Below are 21,203 nucleotides of genomic sequence, written 5' to 3'. Positions count from 1 at the left end.
AAGTTTTACCGATTAATCGGCTATACTCGTAATTGGACCGATTATTGGAACAATCGGTATCGGCAGAAATAATCAGTGCCAATGTAAACAAATTTCCAAAATATAAATTTAATCATAACATTCATCTTGACAGGGCTTGAAGTTTAAATCAGAATTAAATAGTGGAAATTAAGGAATGAACATTTGATTTGGTGATTAATTGAAAGACAGTATATTCTTAAAAGTAAATACTTTTTGACATGCTTGTTGTAAACTACCGCTGATTGTCTACTCACAACAAATTATCAATACCATGCATGCACTCATCCCGATCACAGCAGCCAACCAGCCGAATGAGGCTTCGTGTGGCTGTTGAACTTCCAGCATACACATTACAGGAATGGTCCTGGCTTTTAAAAAGTTGTCGCAAAAGAAAATCGCCAATCTCAATATGTTGTTGCCAATTTTCAAAAAATGTCGCCAGAATAAGTAGTGAATATTTTTTCAAGACTATTAATGTAATAGGCAATTAAAATTGAAAAAGATGGGATAGTTATTATTTTATTGACAACAAGCAATACAGGCATAATATTACAAAATAAATCATTACATGACTGTTTTGCACTACTTCCATGGTCTTTGCATTGTGCATCATCATTAGTGCATAGGTCTAACTGTTGTCACCTGAAATAAATGCATTATTAAAGGTAAAATATCTACTTTCCTACAGTCTCTCTTTTTTTAATAGAAACATAAGGTATTAAGCAAATCTATATTATGTATATTATTTTCCAAATAATAGTTTTGTAAGAAACTTTAGATAATGACATTTTAATACTAAAACCCTACGATTGTACTTTGCAGTGTAAGATAAGTGACATATAATGTGACTGTCGATTTCACGCATTCACAAAGTACATCTCCATCAACCAGGAGTTCAGAAATTTATTTTTGCCGTGCTTTACATGCTTTGCTTGTTAGTGAACTGCTTCCTAAATCCCAGGAATGGTCACTGAATGCTGTAGATTTTTTTCGACAAGCAAATTATGATCTTCATTCCCACCAATGAAACTTACACGAGTCAACTTGACATGGTATTAGTGTACCATATATATAAGCATTGATTACCATCAGTAAATGAAAAGAAGGAATGAAGAAACATATCACAGAGCATATGTGCCCCCCAAAAAATAATTCAGAATTTTTTTTTTGTTCATTAGTAAAGAATTATATTTGCATATATGAGTTAACAATAAGATATAATGTGGGATATAAAATATGGGAAATAGTTATTGCATGTTTCGTAGCTTGAGACCACATTTGAACTGTTAACATAAATCTGCACCAATTTTAGGCATTGTTAGTTATATCAAAAATAGGGCATGGTTTACTTGTCAATCAAATGCTAGTGCTTTCACTAACTGTAGAACAGGCGTTTTCTTGAAATAATCAGTCTCATAATCGGTATCTGCTATACACAGTATTGGCATAATTGGCAAACAGTGACACTGGTACAGCTTTATGAGAAAGTATGCCAGTAGCTTTCCATGGTTTATAGTTACTTCATGAAATATTTTAACTACCATGCATAGCTACTTAAATAATGTTAAACCACACAAAACCAAACCAGACCTATTATGATGTACCACCAGGAAAAATATTGGACTTTTTGAGTGACTGTGTTTTATATAACAAAGTTTGACCTTATATTTTAATGATTGTATACTTTGTGCGTTTTGTTTTTTAAACTTTCTTTTGCCTTTTACAAAATTGTAACATGTTTACCTTTTATCTTGTAGTACTTCATGTTTGTTTAATTGGAATACTTTACCTTCCTAAATGTTTTGTTCAGTTCTTTATATAGCCAGTATTTTGTACAGAGAGAGAGAGTGTTACATGGACACACACATGCACTAAAAAATAGTAAGATGTCACAATGCATATTTCTGTAACTTTATTAAATCATACTTCACTTTATAGAAAAATCGATAAATATAATTTTTAAATGCAGATGTTTTAAACAAAATGGAATTAGTTAATAAATCATTTTTATAATCCATTGGGGGTTTGGGGGACCTCCCTCAACAGGGGATAGATTTTTTTTTTCAGTTGCCAGGTGTAAAGTAATAGTAGCCAGGTAAACCACCCTACTTCTGGCTGATAAGGAAAGTCCAGATATGGAATACTATTGCATATTCCTCGTATGTTTAATTCATTTACTCTCTAGTATAACAAAACTTTTCATCTTTTTTTCATGTTTTTTGTAGACAGAGGCAGAGGAGTCTCAGGATGTACCATATGTTGAGGTAATTGTTGTTATACAAATGAAAATTGTATCACAAAATCAATTTTTCATTCTGAAGTTTTGCCTTATACATGGTGACAACATTAGCTGGGATTGGTACATTTCCTTGATCTTCATTATTGCATACAGGGTTTGCACAACTTTGGACATTACTTCAATTTTCTGATGAAATACCTGTATGAACCACACATGTGGGAGCTATGTATAAATCTGCTTCATGCTTATAACATAATAAAAAATTGCACAGATATTATACTTTGCACTGCCTAATTATGGAATCAGTATCAATTAATACACCCTTTCCACATTTAGTTATAGAACCAGTATCAATTAATATACTCTTTCTACCCTCAATTTATCCACAATCTTGCAATTAATACTCTTTCCACCCTCAATTTATCCACAAGATTGGTACATTTTGTTTTTGTTTTTCTTTTTGCATCAATTTAAGGAAGTATCCCAGTCATGTAACATTTGGCACTGTTTGATATTTCATATATGACTGATCCATAGAAATCAATATGTTTTTACTAATCTTTTTGCGTACATATAATTTTTGTGTTTATTGTTGAAAAAAATAGACATAAACTCTCAGAATAAAGCAGATGTATTAGTTTATTTTTTATTTTAAAATTGTCAAACAAAGACCTTTATGTTAGAAAAGATACTTGCCGATTTCAATGGAAGTTACATTTTACTGAAATTACTTCAAGAACTTTGTCCTTTTTGTACATTTAAATCATCTTGTATGGAAAAGACCATGAAGCAAAAGGTGATCAATAAGGACTGTACGAAGCATATTAAAAGAAATCTCATTTTGAATCAGTATGGTTTAACGCTTAAAATAAACTTTTGAATGCAAATGTGAAATATTCCAACTTTTTTGTTCAGTTTCCAATTCATGTGCCTATATAATCTTGGTTGTAATGTTTGCCTTCCAGGAGGAGGAGGATGTTGACGCTGATGAAAATCTCCCATCTACTCCGGATAGCCGGGCAAAATCACAGGAGCATGTACTGCGTCAGGCAAAGATGAACAAAGAACTACTAGAACTGAACAAATTGCTAGAGAAGAAAGAACAACTTGCCAACCAAATGTCACAGACTGACAAACTGATGTCTATCAAAACCCAGTACGAGGTAATTACTTTTTATACCTGTGGACATTTAGGTCTATGGGAACCAAAGGTTGTCATTCTTGCTGTTGTAGTGGCACATTTTATCTGTGTAGATTCAAACCCAGATTTATTATTTCAGAGGTCACCTCTTAGATATGGGCACTTGCAATCAAACCCATGACTTATGGTTTCAGAGGCAAGCCTTTTATTGCACTTCATGTGGTGTGAAAATATTGTGCTACTAATGTGAATGCAGATTCTGTAATGATTGTGTATTTTCACAGATACTGTAATGATTGTGTATTTCTCGTTCAGATATGTTCCCCAATCACATTACATTAGGAATATTAGCCTGCTACCTCACGAATCCAGCCCTACTAAATGACAAAATTCATCTTATTCTATTTCATTAGACAAAGGGCAATAAGTCTTACCCACTACCTCTCCTTGGTACTGCCAGGTGTCACTAGTTTTCAGCTTCGCTGCTGCACAGAGCGCACATGCAGTTCCTCTGACCATCCAGCTGTATTCTTGTTTCTATAGGTCCATCCATCATTCCTTTTGAATTTTTTATGCAGATATATCAATTTACTTCAGGTTATATGCATTAATTTACAATTTTTGCAATTTATTTTAGGAATTTTGTCACCTTTTTAAGATCCCCCTCCCACCACACAATTGTTGACCTGTACAAGGTCATTATGAGTTAGTGTGACTTTGACTTTTTTCACTTACTCTGTCCATGATGGAGTTCTTATTATTGTAATAATATAGAGAGACATTTTTTTATGTGAATAAGTATGCCAATGTATACACGGGTACCTGCCCATTAATAATAACCCAGGTAATAAAATGAGCAGTTATGTACCCGTTAAAAAAAGAGTATTACAAGTTCTTTCTCCTCTCGCTGGTATCAGACACTCCATTGCCTTCAGTACGGAACTTCCGGCTTTTGACAAGAATTTGGCAACCATTCACATGTTGTCTCCATTGTACTACAAAGTGGATAAGAATGTATCCATGCCACATCTAAGCTGGTTGGATCATCGTGGCGACATCCTCTATTTTCCAGCTTGCTGAACAACAATAGCCATGCCTGGGAGGTGACAGCCAGGATCATGGGTCCTTAACCGAGGCGGGCTTTCCATACTATGGCCAGTGCCTTGATAGCTTCAGCCAACTTAAACCTTATCCGATGGGACACATGTCTGCAATCAACATCGCGTAAACTGCACCATACTCTTCCTTTATGGATGGCCCTGTTTGGGTCTCCTTTGCTTTTTTTGAGGACAAATTGAAGTAGTTTGGAGGCCGGCAGCTCAGGTATAGTGTCTGCTTCGGATGCAGCCAAGCCATACTAGACTTACAGTCGAACCCACTTATCTCGACCTCGGTTAACTCGCCAACCCTATTAAGTCGACATTTTTGAAGTGGAACCGCCAAATTCTCTCTTTGTCTTAGCATTTTCTCATCAGTTATGTCGATTCTTTTATGTCGCCGAACCCTAATATCTCGAGCACAAAAGGCCAAATTTGCCACTTAACGTCGGTTATCTCGATCCCCATGACCAATCGCTTTGTTTGTATCGACAACCCCATCTTAGCAGTTCATTGTTACATCATAATCTGCTTATGCTGACATCTGGGCCGAGTACTATATGCTGTGACAGTCAATCATGCTACTGTACTATACCTACAACTGGCCGACTTCTGAAGACGCGAATAGAACAGATAAAAGTTACGGTTACAGAGACTTAAACTCCACAAGAAGAAATAGCAAACAACAAATAAACAAGTTTTGCATAATTAAAAATAATTATTTATTTCTCAAAATACAGGAGTGAAAGAATCCCTATATTGGGTGTTAACTTATGCTACAGTAATATATACGGTCCAATATTGCCAGGTGTTGACTCGTGTAAGTTTCTTTCGTGGGAATGGAGATCCTATTTTGCAAGAACACGGTCTTTTGATAGTAACCGCGTGTACGATACTTTTTAGAGCTGTGTCAGAGTGAAATGACTCGCGAATTTAATTTTGACACTGGTTAGCTTTTTGTAAAAACGAACTACACCCCGCACGTTTTTTGTGATTTTGTGAGCGATCTTTGTATTTGCAATGTTGGAGAATATAATAAAGGTTTGTATCGAGAATCGACGGTGGTTTGTATTGTATACTGATAAATCTCTGCTGTTAGTTGGTACACATATGCCTTTTGTTGTTAGCAAACATGTATGTACATTTTTATAGCATGCCGATCGCTTCATCAAACAAATCGCGGCAACGCTGTTGTGTAAAAAAACCTCCAAAAACACGTGCATGTACATTCTCATTTATTAACGCACATCATGTACATAAAGAAATTTCAAGCACATGTTAATATATTGCCGCCATATTGGTTTTCGTTTATCTCGATCATTGGTTATCTCGACGCTTTTTGGCAAACCCCTAGGCCGGCGACATAATCGGGTTCAACTATTTAAAAAAATGGTATTAGCAGCTACCTCACTTAGCGCTCAGCATTAAGAGGTTAGTGTTAGGACTGGTTTGCCTGGTGTCAGGATAATGTGACTCGGTGGGCATGATGATATATGTCTATGGCATGATGCCTCAGTGCTAGATGTCATTAACTGCCACACTGCAGACATTATAGTGATATGACTAAAAGTTGGTAAAGCTATGTTAAAAATCCAAACCACACACACACACAAACACACACACACACACACAAATGAAACAGTATGCCTTATATATTTATGAATGAGTATGCCTCAGCATGAAGAAATATTATACATCACATAACACTTTTTTCTGCTAAGACTTCATGTGCATCAAAACAATGGTATGTGATTTTGTTATTTCCAAATATTTTGCAATTTAGTTTGATCTAGAATTGTGCATTTTCCATTTCAACTGCAAAATGCAAAGACCCCAATGTTCATTCCATAATGTAGGATTCCAGACAGTTTATCAACATTTAATATATAATGTCAGATATTAATGTTTACTATTTATTGTATCAGTTTATCTCCCAGGGGTGTAAAATTGAGGGGAAAATCCCCTTGGTGTCAAAACTGGGGGTGTAATAAAAAATATGGGTGTAAAAATGTACTGACAAATTTTCATCTGACCTGTACTTTTTCAGCTTGAAATAGGACATTGCAACTTGCACAACATTTTCTCTCTCTCTCTGTCTCTCTGTCTCTCTCTCTCTCTCTGGTGGCCGACTCCATTACGGATCACTGCCATCTCACCTCTGTCTGTATGGGTTCGAGTCTCGCATTCGGCTAAGATGGGTATGTGAGAAAGCTTGCCAGTAGCTTCTCGTGGGTCTGTGGTTCTTTCCGCGGTTTTCTCGGCTTCTTCCTCCACCATTAATACTGGCCGCCATGTATAATAATAATAATAATGAGGACTTTGTATAGCGCCTAATCTTTAGAAGCTCTAAGCGCTTTACAACTTTAGACAACACCTATAAGATAAGAAACAAAATAATATTATTACAAAAACAAACAACATGAAATTAGAAAAACATTAAAAAAATAAAAAACATGCTGAGAATATTTCAGGTAGGAAACATTATTAGGTCTTTAAGTTTGTTCTTGCTGTCGAAATAAGTGAGTTTTGAGAGCCCTCTTGAATGTGATCACTGTCTTTGTGTCTAAGTTCAGTGAGCAATTCATTCCAAGTTGCTGGGCCCTGGTATGCAAAAGAACACTGTCCATATGACTTTGTTTTCATAGTGGGGAATAATGAGTATACGATTGTCAGAAGAGGAGCGTAAGTATCTTGCTGGTGTGTACACATTGGTGAGGTCAGTTAGGTATGTTGGACTAGAGTCCGACAGTGAAATGTAGCACAGAGAACACATTTTGTGTTTGATTCTGGATCGAATGGATAGCCAGTGTAGGGTACAGAGCAGCGGGGAGGTGTGCTCTGATCGTGGTACTCTAAGTATGATCCGAGCAGCTGTGTTTTGAACTTTCTGAAGTTTCTGGAGTAGATATTGAGATGAACCAGACAGAATTGAGTTACAATAGTCCAGTCTTGAAAGTACTAATGAACACACAAGTGTTTTAGTGGCATCAACTGAAAGATATTTGCAAATGGAGCTGATGCATCTCAGCTCAAGATATGCAGCCTTGCATATGTTCATGACATATTGGTGCAATGTGAGATTACTGTCCAGAGTAACACCTAGGTTTCGTATTGATTGTGTGAATTTAATGTTGGCGTTGCTGATATTTATTGTTTTAGGTAAAGGATGTGAATGAGAAAGTCTTTGTGTTGTGATCAGAATGGCCTCAGTTTATCATCATTCATCTGCAGCTTGTTACAAGTCATTCATGATTTCACATCAGAAATGCACCTCTTTACACTTTGGATGGTAGCATCAACTTCAGTTGGGTGGCTAAATTTGTATATTTTGGGTCTCATCAGCATACAATTGGTGAGACACTGGATGATGATCTATGACACTTGAGAGCGACTGAGTGTACAGAATGAAGAGAACAGGTCCAAGAACACATCCCTGTGGAACACCACAACATAGATCAACTGGGCTGGAGTGTATTCCATTTGCAGATATTGTGTGCTGAAAAATGGCGTTAAACCCAACAACAACAACTCTCTCTCTCTCTCTCTCTTTAAATACAAATAGACCAACATACACACTTAACAAACAAATGCATTGCCCATTCAAAGAATAATTGTATTATTTTTCTTTTAGTTTAATGTCTTAATTTTAACAGTCTCCTTATAATCTTTTTGTTGCAATATTATAGACCAACACATTACATATAAGCAAATACTAAGAGCCAAATAAATCTTGTCAACAAAATGGCAGTTAATTTACTGCCTGTCATAAAATGTGTACTATCATCAGTTTCATTGTACTTCGTCCTAGAACACATTTATCCAGACATCAAAGAGGCCAATGATTCATCTTATTTTTGATAAGTTACACTTGAACTTTTAGATCTTTCTTTTATGCAGCAAAGTTAAAGACGAATGAAATCTGCAATGACCCCCTCACTTTGTAATCCAAATAATGCATTTGTCTCTGCAAGTTTATTGTTTTCTTTGTTGTGAAAGAATGTCTTGGGTGATAATGTGTTCTCCATATATTTTGTGGCAAGCAAGGGCAGATTTTTAAAAATTCTTAAACCCTGTCACGAAAGGATTATTCACTTTGCAATCACGCGATCAAAAGTCACACTGGTAATCCCAGTGGATGTGCCATATTCCAGTCAAGGGAATTACTTTCTCCATTTTTCATTAAAGTTAGTTAAATATCTGGACGACATCTTGCTGAGCTTGATGGAAATTGTCGGAGTGCTCAAGAGATTCGGGGAAGCTACTCTGTCATAACATTGCCTATGCTAGTCTGGTTCCCTATTTCGTAAGTTCCCTGTGTTGCACTTCGCTATATGAATAGTGGAGTGCAAGGCGGGGAGCATACGAAACAGGGAACCAGACTATGCCTATGCTCAAAGAATACACGACGCCATCCCTCATCCAAAGCATTGAATATTAAATAAATCCTGATCGCATTATGCAAATCCTTTGAGTAAAAGAAAACGCATGGCAACAAAACGTGTGCATCAATTTTCTCCAGCATGTGTCCCTAATGCACAAATGTGCGTAAAAGGGAACACTGTTGTATATGTGTTGTCTTATTGGGGATAGGAGAAAGGCCAGTGCATTTTTATATTTCAAGATGTAACAGATGCTACTCAAGAACAGATAAATTACTTGCAAATGGTATATGCCATTGAAATTCAATCTCTAAAATTCTGTCAGTTCCAAAAATTTCAGCAACTGTACCAGCCATATTAGTCATGTGACATGGATGTATGTTTTGTTAAGAAAATAGGAAAACTTTTTGACCAAAATGAAACTACAATAAAACTGTTGTTTTTCTTCTTGCCATGTGGGTCAGTATGACTCCCATGGTACTAACTTATCTCCATTTTGATTACTTGATCAAATTTTAACAATTTGAAGAACAATAACACTTGTACAAAATGCACAAAGTTGGGTTTTGATTTTTATTGTGAACATAAGTGCTTTATGATGATATCTATGCATAAAACTAGAAGAGTATATGTTTGTTTAATGTTAAATACATATTGTAAGCCCATTTATGGTTCCACAAGGAGGACTAGGGAATGTGCATAAAGGAAATGGTGAAAAACAGACTTTGCATCCTCATGAAAATAGAAATGAAAATATCAGCAATAAAATGTAAATAGTGAAAGTTTGAATTGCAAAGTGTAATCTAATTGGACTGCCTAATGTTATGATGTCGCATTAAAGTCAATGTTGCCATGACCGGGCAACATGAAGAAATATATATCGTATAACATGTTATCTGTATGAAAAAAATAACCATTGCTGATGTCAGTGATGTTATATGGATATGAAAAATATAATTCCATGGAATTTCTTCTTCTGAAAATGGGTTTCCCATGCTTTTCTTCCAATCACCCAGGAAATGATTTTCCCAAGCTTTAATTCCAATCACCCAAGAGATTCCAGAGTACACCTGATGTCATAAAGATAAACACATCAAACCAGTGATTAATTTCCCATCTAATTTGAGCTTTACATTTCATATCAGGAGTCAATCAAGGAGTTGGAGATGGAGGTAGGGAGTTTACAGAAGGAGAAGGATGGACTGCAGCAAGCCCTGGAGGATGCCAAACAGAATTCAAATGCCACTAAGTATGATTACCAGATTTATTACATAAATCTACACGTTACAACTTGGTTTTAAACTTGATAACAGAAAGAAGCAAAACCAACAAGTTTTGTAAAACTTTACAAATAATTTAATTCTTCGAGTCATGAAAAGAAAATTTAAGAGGACATTACAGTATCTTGAATTAAATCCAAAATAAATCCATAGTGATGTCACAAATAAAAAATAATTGTCCTGAGTAAATTCCAGCCCTCAAATGTGCTGATGTACCAATATCTTTGAATGTGCTGAATTGCCAACAGTCTTGATGCATCACAAGGTCCAAAATTACTTTGAAATTTTTTGAAATAATCTTGAGATTTTGCTTTGGTCCAGTTAATCTGTCTATAAAAGATGTTTTTGTATTCTTTACAGACAGGTGATTTTTATTTTATATGGAGCAGACTCCTAGATGCTACTTTTATTCCTGCATTAATAGTATAAATTCTGTTTTATAAATGGCCTCTGTAATATACAGCCTTAGTAATAAAATACACCTATTTACAGACATATTGATGAAAATACATATATATACAAACTTAATAATGAAAATGCGTGTGTGGAAGTTAAGGTTTATGTATTAACCAAATTTCACATTTTTACATAATAGAATTTTTCTCAAACCCACATCTGTAGATAAGCAAACACTAATGTCACTTTTCTCCTGACAGATTAATTTTTAAATTCCATTTAGAGGACATATTGTTTGTTTTCATTCTTTGAACCACAACAATGTTTAATAACATGCAGTGCATTATTTGGGGCCTGAAAATTCAGCCCCCATTCTGAATGCCTTAACTATCCATTATTCCCCATTTTGGTGTAAAATATATCCTATCAGAACCTTAAAAGAATATGATGCAGTTTGTATAAAAAATACACGTTGCATAAGAATTCAACCACTATACTAAAATACTATTTTATTATTATCTTTGTAAGTTTCTTCATGAATTTTCCATTTAACTTCAGAATTTTGTATTTAACCATTTTTATATTCAATAATTTGCAATTCCATGAACCCTGGAGCTAATTTTGAAGACTGTAGAAAATGCCATGTGGGAAAATTTGGGGATGAAAACTTTTTCTCCAGAAAATTGGAGACTGGAAATAAAAATTAAAAAAAACAAAACAAAAACAGGGTTCCCATCCCTGGTAAAAGTGTTTATACCTAAATTAAATGTAACTTGTTGCATGACATGTAGGGTCAGTGAGCAGAGACGCAAGCGCCTGCAGGAGCTGGAGCTACAAATTACAGATCTCCGTAAAAAGATGGTTGAACAGGCCAAAATGTTAAAAATGAAAGACCAGACTGACAAACAAGTCACCAGTCTTCATCAGGAGATTCAGGTTTGTGTATACAGTATGGTTTAAAATTCCATATACATGTACTTTAAAAAGTGCCAATTCTGAATTTGTCATACCAAAGCCATCGCAGTTATCATTTTCTGACAGCAGCTGGGTCATCATTTATGTTGTGATAATGTATTAAAGTTTTTGAATATTACAGATCTTTACATCAATTGCTGTATTCAGTTGAGGAAAATATATACTAAATGTCTTAAGGTTATTCCCATGTATGCATGGATTTCCAGTCTTGCCAGTTTTAACAGAAGGTTAGATCATAGTTTCTTTCAGGCGAGACTCTAATTAGGGTTTAAAGGTCTTTATAAGTGAGAGCATTTTAGTTATGATACATTAATATCAGTCGATTTGCAGTATAAAGCCACACTAATATCAGCAATCTATCTTTATTGCAATAGCATTTTAGTTTTGATGCACACACCAATATTGGTCAGTTTACGGTATAAAGCCACACTAATATCAGCGATCTATCTTTATTGCAATAGCATTTTAGTTTTGATGCACACACTTATATTGGTCAGTGTACGGTATAAAGCCACACTAATATCAGCAATCTATCTTTATTGCAATAGCATTTTAGTTTTGATGCACACACTAATATTGGTCAGTTTATGGTATAAAGCCACACTAATATCAGCAATCTATCTTTATTGCAATAGCATTTTAGTTTTGATGCACACACTAATATTGGTCAGTTTACGGTATAAAGCCACACTAATATCAGCAATCTATCTTTACTGCAATAGCATTTTAGTTTTGATGCACACACTAATATTGGTCAGTTTACGGTATAAAGCCACACTAATTTCAGCAATCTTTATTGCAATAGCATTTTAGTTTTGATGCACACACTAATATTGGTCAGTATATGGTATAAAGCCACACTAATATCAACAATCAATCTTTATTGCAATAGCATTTTAGTTTTGATGCACACACTAATATTGGTCAGTTTACGGTATAAAGCCACACTAATATCAACAATCTATCTTTATTGCAATAGCATTTTAGTTTTGATGCACACACTAATATTGGTCAGTTTATGGTATAAAGCCACACTAATATCAGCAATCTATCTTTATTGCAATAGCATTTTAGTTTTGATGCACACACTAATATTGGTCAGTTTATGGTATAAAGCCACACTAATATCAGCAATCTATCTTTACTGCAATAGCATTTTAGTTATGATGCACACACTAATATTGGTCAGTTTATGGTATAAAGCCACACTAATATCAGCAATCTATCTTTACTGCAATAGCATTTTAGTTATGATGCACACACTAATATTGGTCAGTTTACGGTATAAAGCCACACTAATATCAGCAATCTATCTTTATTGCAATAGCATTTTAGTTTTGATGCACACACTAATATTGGTCAGTTTACGGTATAAAGCCACACTAATATTGGTCAGTTTACGGTATAAAGCCACACTAATATCAGCAATCTATCTTTATTGCAATAACATGAAACTTACATGAGTAAAACTAACACATTGTGCTGTCTTGTTGTTTCTAGAACCTGAAACAGCATCGTGTGCGTTTGATGAAACAGATGAGGGAGGAGTCTGATGCATTCCGCAAGCTAAAGCAACAGAAAGACAAGGAGGTCATGCAGCTCCAGCAGAAGGTCAGCAACATAACATAAATTTTAAATCAATTTTAGGGGTTGGAAAAGTACCAAAATTCTCCACTTACCCAAAATAATGTTTTCTATGCATTATCACAAAAGTTCCTTTTGTATGGTAAAAATATGTATTTGAAATCATTGGCAATTACAGAGCCTGAAAATAGTGCTAATCTCCTAATTGAAAATTGGTTAATTTGGTGGGATAAGTGAAGTTTTTTATGGGATAAATTTATGGGAATCAACAAAATGAATTTCTAATTTCAGTCTTTCAATTTCCAGTATAATACTTGCTCAGAATATATTTATTCTTTTAGACTGGAAAAGGAGTTTTCTGCCCCAAAATGTATTTTGTTTGTCATTGGTTGCTATACAGTGAATTGTATGCCACACAAGTTATAACTTTTATCAGCTACATTATGTTCATGGTTATAAATCAGAAGCTGAAAGTCGAGGGGATATTGCAAGTTGCTGATCACAAACTTGGGAGCATTTTCTTTTCTATTTTGTTTAATGCAGATAGTATAGTTATTAGTGGTAAGCTTTGATGGCAAAATGCTTAAACGGATAAGAATATAATTATTTAAATTAATGTGACTTCTGTTTTTGCTGCAAAAAGCAAAACAAACAAAATGGATACATTTTATTTAAATCTGCAGTATGAGACAAAATATGTGGCTTATTCAAGCTCTTTATAACACACTATGATGTGCTTTAATCAAGCTGTTACTATGATGTTTTATGCAGGTTGTTTATAACACGTTATGATGTGATTTATTCAAGCCATTGATAATACTATGATGAGCTTTATTCAAGCTGTTTATAACATGATCATGTGCCTTATTGAAGCTGTTTTTAACACTGATATGCCAAATTCAAGCTGTGAATAACACACTGTGATATGCCTAATTCAAGCTGCTTATAACACCTTATGATGGGCTTTATTCAAGCTGATTATAACAAACTGTTATGTGCCTTATTCAAACTTTTTATAACACTATGATGTGCCTTATTCAAACTTTTATAACATTATGATATTCTTTATTCAAGCCATTTATAACACATGATGTGCCTCATCTAAACTTTTTATAACACTATGATATACTTTATTCAAGCCATTTATAACACATGATGTGCCTCATCTAAACTTTTTATAACACTATGATATACTTCATTCAAGCTGTTTATAACACTATGATGTGCCTTATTCAAACTTTTATAACACTATGATATACTTTATTCAAGCCATTTATAACACATGATGTGCCTCATCTAAACTTTTTATAACACTATGATATACTTTATTCAAGCTGTTTATAACACACTATGATATGACTATCTCAAGCTTTTTATACCATAACTATGATGTGGCTTATTCAGGCTGTTTATGACATAACTGATTTGGCTTATTCAGGCTGTTTATAACATGTTATGTTGTAGCTTATTCAGGCTGTTTATAACAACTGTGATGTGGCTTATTCAGGCTGTTTATAACAAACAATGATGTGGCTTATTCGGGCTGTTTAAAATATAAATATGATTTGGCTTATTCAGGCTGTTTATAACATGCTATGTTGTAGCTTATTCAGGCTGTTTATAACAACTATGATGTGGCTTATTCAGGCTGTTTATAATATAACTATGATGTGGCTTATTCAGGCTGTTTATAACATAACTATGATGTGGCTTATTCAGGCTGTTTATAACATACTATGTGGTTTATTCAGGCTGTTTATAACAACTATGACATGGCTTATTCAGGCTGTTTATAATATAACTATGAGGTGGCTTATTCAGGCTGTTTATAACATAACTATGATGTGGCTTATTCAGGCTGTTTATAACAACAATGATGTGGATTATTCAGGCTGTTTATAACATAACTATGATGTGGCTTGTTTAGGCTGTTTATAACATAACTATGATGTGGCTTATTCAGGCTGTTTATAATATAACTATGATGTGCCTTATTCAAACTTTTATAACACTATGATATACTTTATTCAAGCCATTTATAACACATGATGTGCCTCATCTAAACTTTTTATAACACTATGATATACTTTATTCAAGCTGTTTATAACACACTATGATATGACTATCTCAAGCTTTTTATACCATAACTATGATGTGGCTTATTCAGGCTGTTTATGACATAACTGATTTGGCTTATTCAGGCTGTTTATAACATGTTATGTTGTAGCTTATTCAGGCTGTTTATAACAACTGTGATGTGGCTTATTCAGGCTGTTTATAACAAACAATGATGTGGCTTATTCGGGCTGTTTAAAATATAAATATGATTTGGCTTATTCAGGCTGTTTATAACATGCTATGTTGTAGCTTATTCAGGCTGTTTATAACAACTATGATGTGGCTTATTCAGGCTGTTTATAATATAACTATGATGTGGCTTATTCAGGCTGTTTATAACATAACTATGATGTGGCTTATTCAGGCTGTTTATAACATACTATGTGGTTTATTCAGGCTGTTTATAACAACTATGACATGGCTTATTCAGGCTGTTTATAATATAACTATGAGGCGGCTTATTCAGGCTGTTTATAACATAACTATGATGTGGCTTATTCAGGCTGTTTATAACAACAATGATGTGGATTATTCAGGCTGTTTATAACATAACTATGATGTGGCTTGTTTAGGCTGTTTATAACATAACTATGATTTGGCTTATTCAGGCTGTTTATAACAACTATGATGTGGCTTATTCTGGCTGTTTATAACAACTGTGATGTGGCTTATTCAGGCTGTTTATAACAACTATGGTTTGGCTTTTTCAGGCTGTTTATAACATACTATGATGTGGTTTATTCAGGCTGTTTATAACAACTATGATGTGGCTTACTCTGGCTGTTTATAACATAACTATAATGTTTCTTATTCAGACTGTTTATAACATAACAGTGATTTGGCTTATTTTGGCTGTTTATAGCATACTACGATGTGGTTTATTAGGCTGTTTATAACATAACTATGATGTGGCTTGTTCAGGCTGTTTATAACATAACAATGATATGGATTATTCAGGCTGTTTATAACAACTATGATGTGGCTTGTCATGGATACATTTTTCTTGTGTCGGGAAGTTTATGGTTTGTATCATCCACTACCATAACACAAACTGGTAAATTGGATTTAATGATTCTTGGATTTTTTCAAAGAAATGATAATAGTTCTAATTAAAAACCACTTAAATTTTAAAAAATGTGTCCCAATGTGTATAGTGTATGCATCACTGGTCTTCTTATCCTTGTGTATTAATATGCACACAAGGAATTGTGTATTTCCATTCTGATACCTTGTTGAATAGTGCAAATTTTAGTTTCCATGTAAATTATACATTTAAGTTCTTGGTAATTTGTTTAAAAATTAATAGTAGGAATAACTTTAATGCATTTGTTTTTGTTAGAATATCTAGAATTCTTCTTTTCTTTTTGTTTTATTTAGGACAGAAAACGTCAAGTTGAAATTTCAAAACTCCAGAGGGAAAATCAGAAAACGCAGAATATCCTCAAACTTAAATCTGAAGAGGTCAGTTATTCAAATGCATTTTATTTTTGTCTCCCCTGTAACAGCATTGTGAAACAGTTGGATCACTTTCAGAGTTGGCATCATCATTAAGAGAGAAGAAATAATACATCTACAATTTTTTTGTTTTACAAATCAGATATGGAGGGCATACATCATTGCATAGGTCATACATGTATGACATATTTTGCAGAACCCTTTTCATATGTTTCATGTTCTATAAGTAACACTTGAGTAACAAGAAATAACATATATTTGACATTTTGACATGTCCAATGTACAGTTAGGCACACAAGATCTTTGTAAGTCGACTAGTCACTCGAGGTCTGTGCTAATAAATTTGACATTTTGCCATGTCCAATGCAAGACTAGACATTCAATGTCTGTGCTGATAAAGTGGACATTTTGTCGCATCCATTGTAAGACTGGACACTCAAGGTCTGTGCTAATAAACTTGTCATTTTGTTGTGTCCAGTGTGAGACTAGACACTCATGGTCTCTGCTGATAGAATTTAATAGACATGGAGGAATGCAAGTGTGTTTTCCTTTGTGTAAAGGACAACTCATACAGAGCTATGCTTACGAATTCCATAATGTTAGTGGGTTATTTTAATGTATGTGTGAAGGACAATCTGATTTAAATCACGATCTACATATAAGAAGTAGATTAGGTGGAGAATGACACAATGGTCATGTTCTGTTGGCCACCAATCAAACTGTAGCTCTGATAAAAACAAACAAGAAATATGATTTGGAACATATCTTTCTTTATCATATGTCTTTCTGTATTAAGGTTATGTGGGACTGGTACAGGGTTATGTGGGACTGGTACAAGGTTATGTGGGACTGGTATAAGGTTATGTGGGATTGGTATAAGGTTATGTGGGACTGGTACAAGGTTATGTGGGACTGGTACAAGGTTATGTGGGATTGGTATAAAGTTATGTGGGACTGGTACAAGGTTATGTGGGACTGGTACAGGGTTCTGTGGGACTGGTATAAGGTTATGTGGGATTGGTACAAGGTTATGTGGGACTGGTACAAGGTTATGTGGGACTGGTACAAGGTTATGTGGGACTGGTATAAGGTTATGTTATTGTTATAGGGTTTAACGCCATTTTTCAGCACAAGATAGGCCATACATGGCAGCAAGTATTAATGGTGGAGGAAGAACCCGGGAAAACCCCGGAAAGAACCACCGACCCATAAGGTTATGTGGGACTAGTATAAAGTTATGTGGGACTAGTATAAAGTTATGTGGGACTGGTATAAGTTGAAGTTGTGTGCATTTCAAATAAGTATGAAAGAGAGAATTTTGCTATACCTCTGTGCTACTTTCATGTACTGGGACTGAAATTTCTTTAATATGTGGTTGAAAAATGCACTAGCCAGAGCACACAGCTTATCAAATTGGCTGCTCCCTTGTGCTTGAGAAATGAAATGGAACTAGTCAACAGTATACTAACTTGAGCAGTTACAATATGTAAAATGAATTTGCCAGAGTAAGACAACATTAACTTATGAAAGTCCAATAAATGAATTATACATTTTTAAAAAATGAAGTTATTGTCCCTATTTTTCCCAATTTACATCTGAAGTCCAGTAAAAATGGTTAATTAATATTGATGCTTTGTATGAAAATATTGCTATTTATGCCTGTCTTGCACATGTCTTAAATTTGTAAATATGTTAGACATATGTTGTATGGTGTTCCAGGCAGCTGCAGCCAATAGAAGACTGAAGGAAGCCCTTGCCAAGCAAAAGTGTGTACAGGAGGAGAGAAGCAAGAAATTTGAAAAGGCAGACAACACCAACATTGGAAATAGAGTTAGGGTAAGATATGTATTTTTTATATTTTTTATTTTATTCCTTCATGTTAAGTTTGAATCTTTGATCATAGTGGCAGACATTTTGCTGGATTTTGAAAAGTAAAGTGTGCATGCTTCCACATTATATGCAGGCAGATATTAGAACAATTATTCAGGGGATTTAGATGATGTTAGCTGTTTTAGTGTTAATTCAGAGGATTTAGATGATGTTAGCTGTTTTAGTGTTAATTCAGGGGATTTAGATGATGTTAGCTGTTTTAGTGTTAATTCAGGGGATTTAGATAATGTTACTGTTTTAGTGTTAATTCAGGGGATTTAGATGATGTTAGCTGTTTTATTATGATTATTCAGGGGATTTTGGTGATAGCTGTTTTAATGTTAATTCAGGGGATAAAGATGATGTTAGCTGTTTTAATGTTAATTCAGGGGATTTTGGTGATAGCTGTTTTAGCATGTTAATTCAGGAGATTTTGGTGATGTTAGCTGTTTTAGCATGTTAATTCAGGGGATATTGGTGATAGCTGTTTTAATGTTAATTCAGGGGATTTAGATGATGTTAGCTGTTTTAATGTTAATTCAGGGAATTTAGATGATGTTAGATGTTTTAGTGTTAATTCAGGGGATTTAGATGATGTTAGCTGTTTTAGTGTTCATTCAAGGAATTTAGATGATGTTAGCTGTTTTGGTATGATAATTCAGGGGATTTTGGTGATAGCTGTTTCAGCATGTTAATTCAGGGGATTTTGGTGATGTTAGCTGTTTTAATGTTAATTCAGGGGATTTAGATGTTAGCAGTTTTAGTATCTTAATTCAAGGGATTTAGATGATGTTAGCTGTTTTAGTGTTAATTCAGGGGATTTAGATGATATTAGCTGTTTTAGTGTTAATTCAGGGGATTTAGATGATGTTAGCTGATTTAGTGTTAATTTAGGGGATTTAGATGATATTTGCTGTTTTAGTGTTAATTCGGGATTTAGATGATATTAGCTGTTTTAGTGTTAATTCAGGGGATTTAGATGATGTTAGCTGTTTTAGTGTTAATTTAGGGGATTTAGATGATGTTAGCTGTTTTAGAGTTAATTTAGGGGATTTAGATGATGTTTGCTGTTTTAGTGTTAATTCAGGGGATTTAGATGATGTTAGCTGTTTTAGTGTTCATTCAGGGGATTTAGATGATATTTGCTGTTTTAGTGTTAATTCAGGGGATTTAGATGATGTTTGCTGTTTTAGTGTTTATTCAGGGGATTTAGATGATGTTAGCTGTTTTAGTGTTAATTCAGGGGATTTAGATGATGTTAGCTGTTTTAGTGTTCATTCAGGGGATTTAGATGATGTTTGCTGTTTTAGTGTTTATTCAGGGGATTTAGATGATGTTAGCTGTTTTAGTGTTCATTCAGGAGATTTAGATGATGTTTGCTGTTTTAGTATGTTAATTCATGGGATGCAAGTCTTGCATCTCTTCAGTCAAAACACTTTCATTATTTCAGTATCTATATAATAAAAAAAATTCAACATGATGACCTCAGCACAAATTTTTTAAAGAAACAATGGGCCCAGAAGTTCAGGGAAAATTATTCAAAGATGTGGAGAAGCTTTTGCATTCTGCTGCATTCACATGCAGTTGACATGTCAACATCAGTCATGAGACTAAGACAACTGCTGGAAGCATTTTCACATGCAGTTGACATGTCAGCATCAGTCATGAGGCAAAGACAACTGCTGGAAGCATTTTCACATGTAATTGATATGTCAACATCAGTCATGAGGCAAAGACATCTGCTAGAAGCATTTTCACATGCAATTAACATGTCAGCATCATTCATAAGGCAACAACAACTGCTGGAAGCATTTTCACATGCATTTCACATGTCAACATCAGTCATGAGGTAACGACAACTGCTGGAAGCATTTTCACATGCAATTGACATGTCAACATCAGTCATGAGGCAAAGACAACTGCTGGAAGCATTTTCACATGCAGTTAACATGTCAACATCAGTCATGAGGCAAAGACAAGTGCTAGAAGCATTTTCACATGCAGTTGATATGTCAACATCAGTCATGAGGCAAAGACAACTGCTGGAAGCATTTTCACATGCAAATGACATGTCAACATCAGTCATGAGGCAACGACAACTGCTGGAAGCATTTTCACATGCAATTGACATGTCAACATCAGTCATGAGGTAACGACAACTGCTGGAAGCATTTTCACATGCAATTGACATATCAACATCAGACATGAGGCAACGACAACTGCTGGAAGCATTTTCACATGCAATTAACATGTCAACATCAGTCATGAGGCAAAGACATCTGCTAGAAGCATTTTCACATGCAATTAACATGTCAGCATCAGTCATGAGGCAAAGACAACTGCTAGAAGCATTTTCACTTGCAGTTAACATGTCAACATCAGTCATGAGGCAGACATCTGCTAGAAGCATTTTCACATGCAATTAACATGTCAGCATCAGTCATGAGGCAAAGACAACTGCTGGAAGCATTTTCACATGCAGTTAACATGTCAACATCAGTCATGAGGCAAAGACAACTGCTGGAAGCATTTTCACATGCAATTGACACGTCAACATCAGTCATGAGGCAAAGACATCTGCTAGAAGCATTTTCACATGCAATTAACATGTCAGCATCAGTCATGAGGCAAAGACAACTGCTGGAAGCA

At 34.6% G+C, this 21,203-nt stretch overlaps 1 protein-coding gene across 2 annotated transcripts in view; it reads left to right on the top strand.

Annotated features, from left to right (window-relative positions):
• The window catches only part of LOC149796386 (chromosome-associated kinesin KIF4A-like), a 130,833-nt gene that overhangs the window by 52,298 nt on the left and 57,332 nt on the right, over positions 1–21,203 (top strand). For both annotated transcript variants that reach the window (XM_089961065.1, XM_089961064.1), the window contains exons 13-19: positions 2,247–2,285; positions 3,226–3,423; positions 10,023–10,126; positions 11,345–11,489; positions 13,029–13,139; positions 16,608–16,691; positions 18,405–18,521. In XM_089961065.1, coding sequence (XP_089817191.1) covers positions 2,247–2,285; positions 3,226–3,423; positions 10,023–10,126; positions 11,345–11,489; positions 13,029–13,139; positions 16,608–16,691; positions 18,405–18,521 — 798 coding nt within the window. The remainder of the gene's footprint in view (positions 1–2,246; positions 2,286–3,225; positions 3,424–10,022; positions 10,127–11,344; positions 11,490–13,028; positions 13,140–16,607; positions 16,692–18,404; positions 18,522–21,203) is intronic.

This window comes from Sinohyriopsis cumingii, chromosome 6, assembly GCF_028554795.1.
Source record: "Sinohyriopsis cumingii isolate HCF-2022 chromosome 6, ASM2855479v2, whole genome shotgun sequence".
Taxonomy (NCBI): domain Eukaryota; kingdom Metazoa; phylum Mollusca; class Bivalvia; order Unionida; family Unionidae; genus Sinohyriopsis; species Sinohyriopsis cumingii.
Note: the sequence above shows the minus strand (reverse complement) of the source record. Positions and strands in the feature narration are given on the sequence as shown.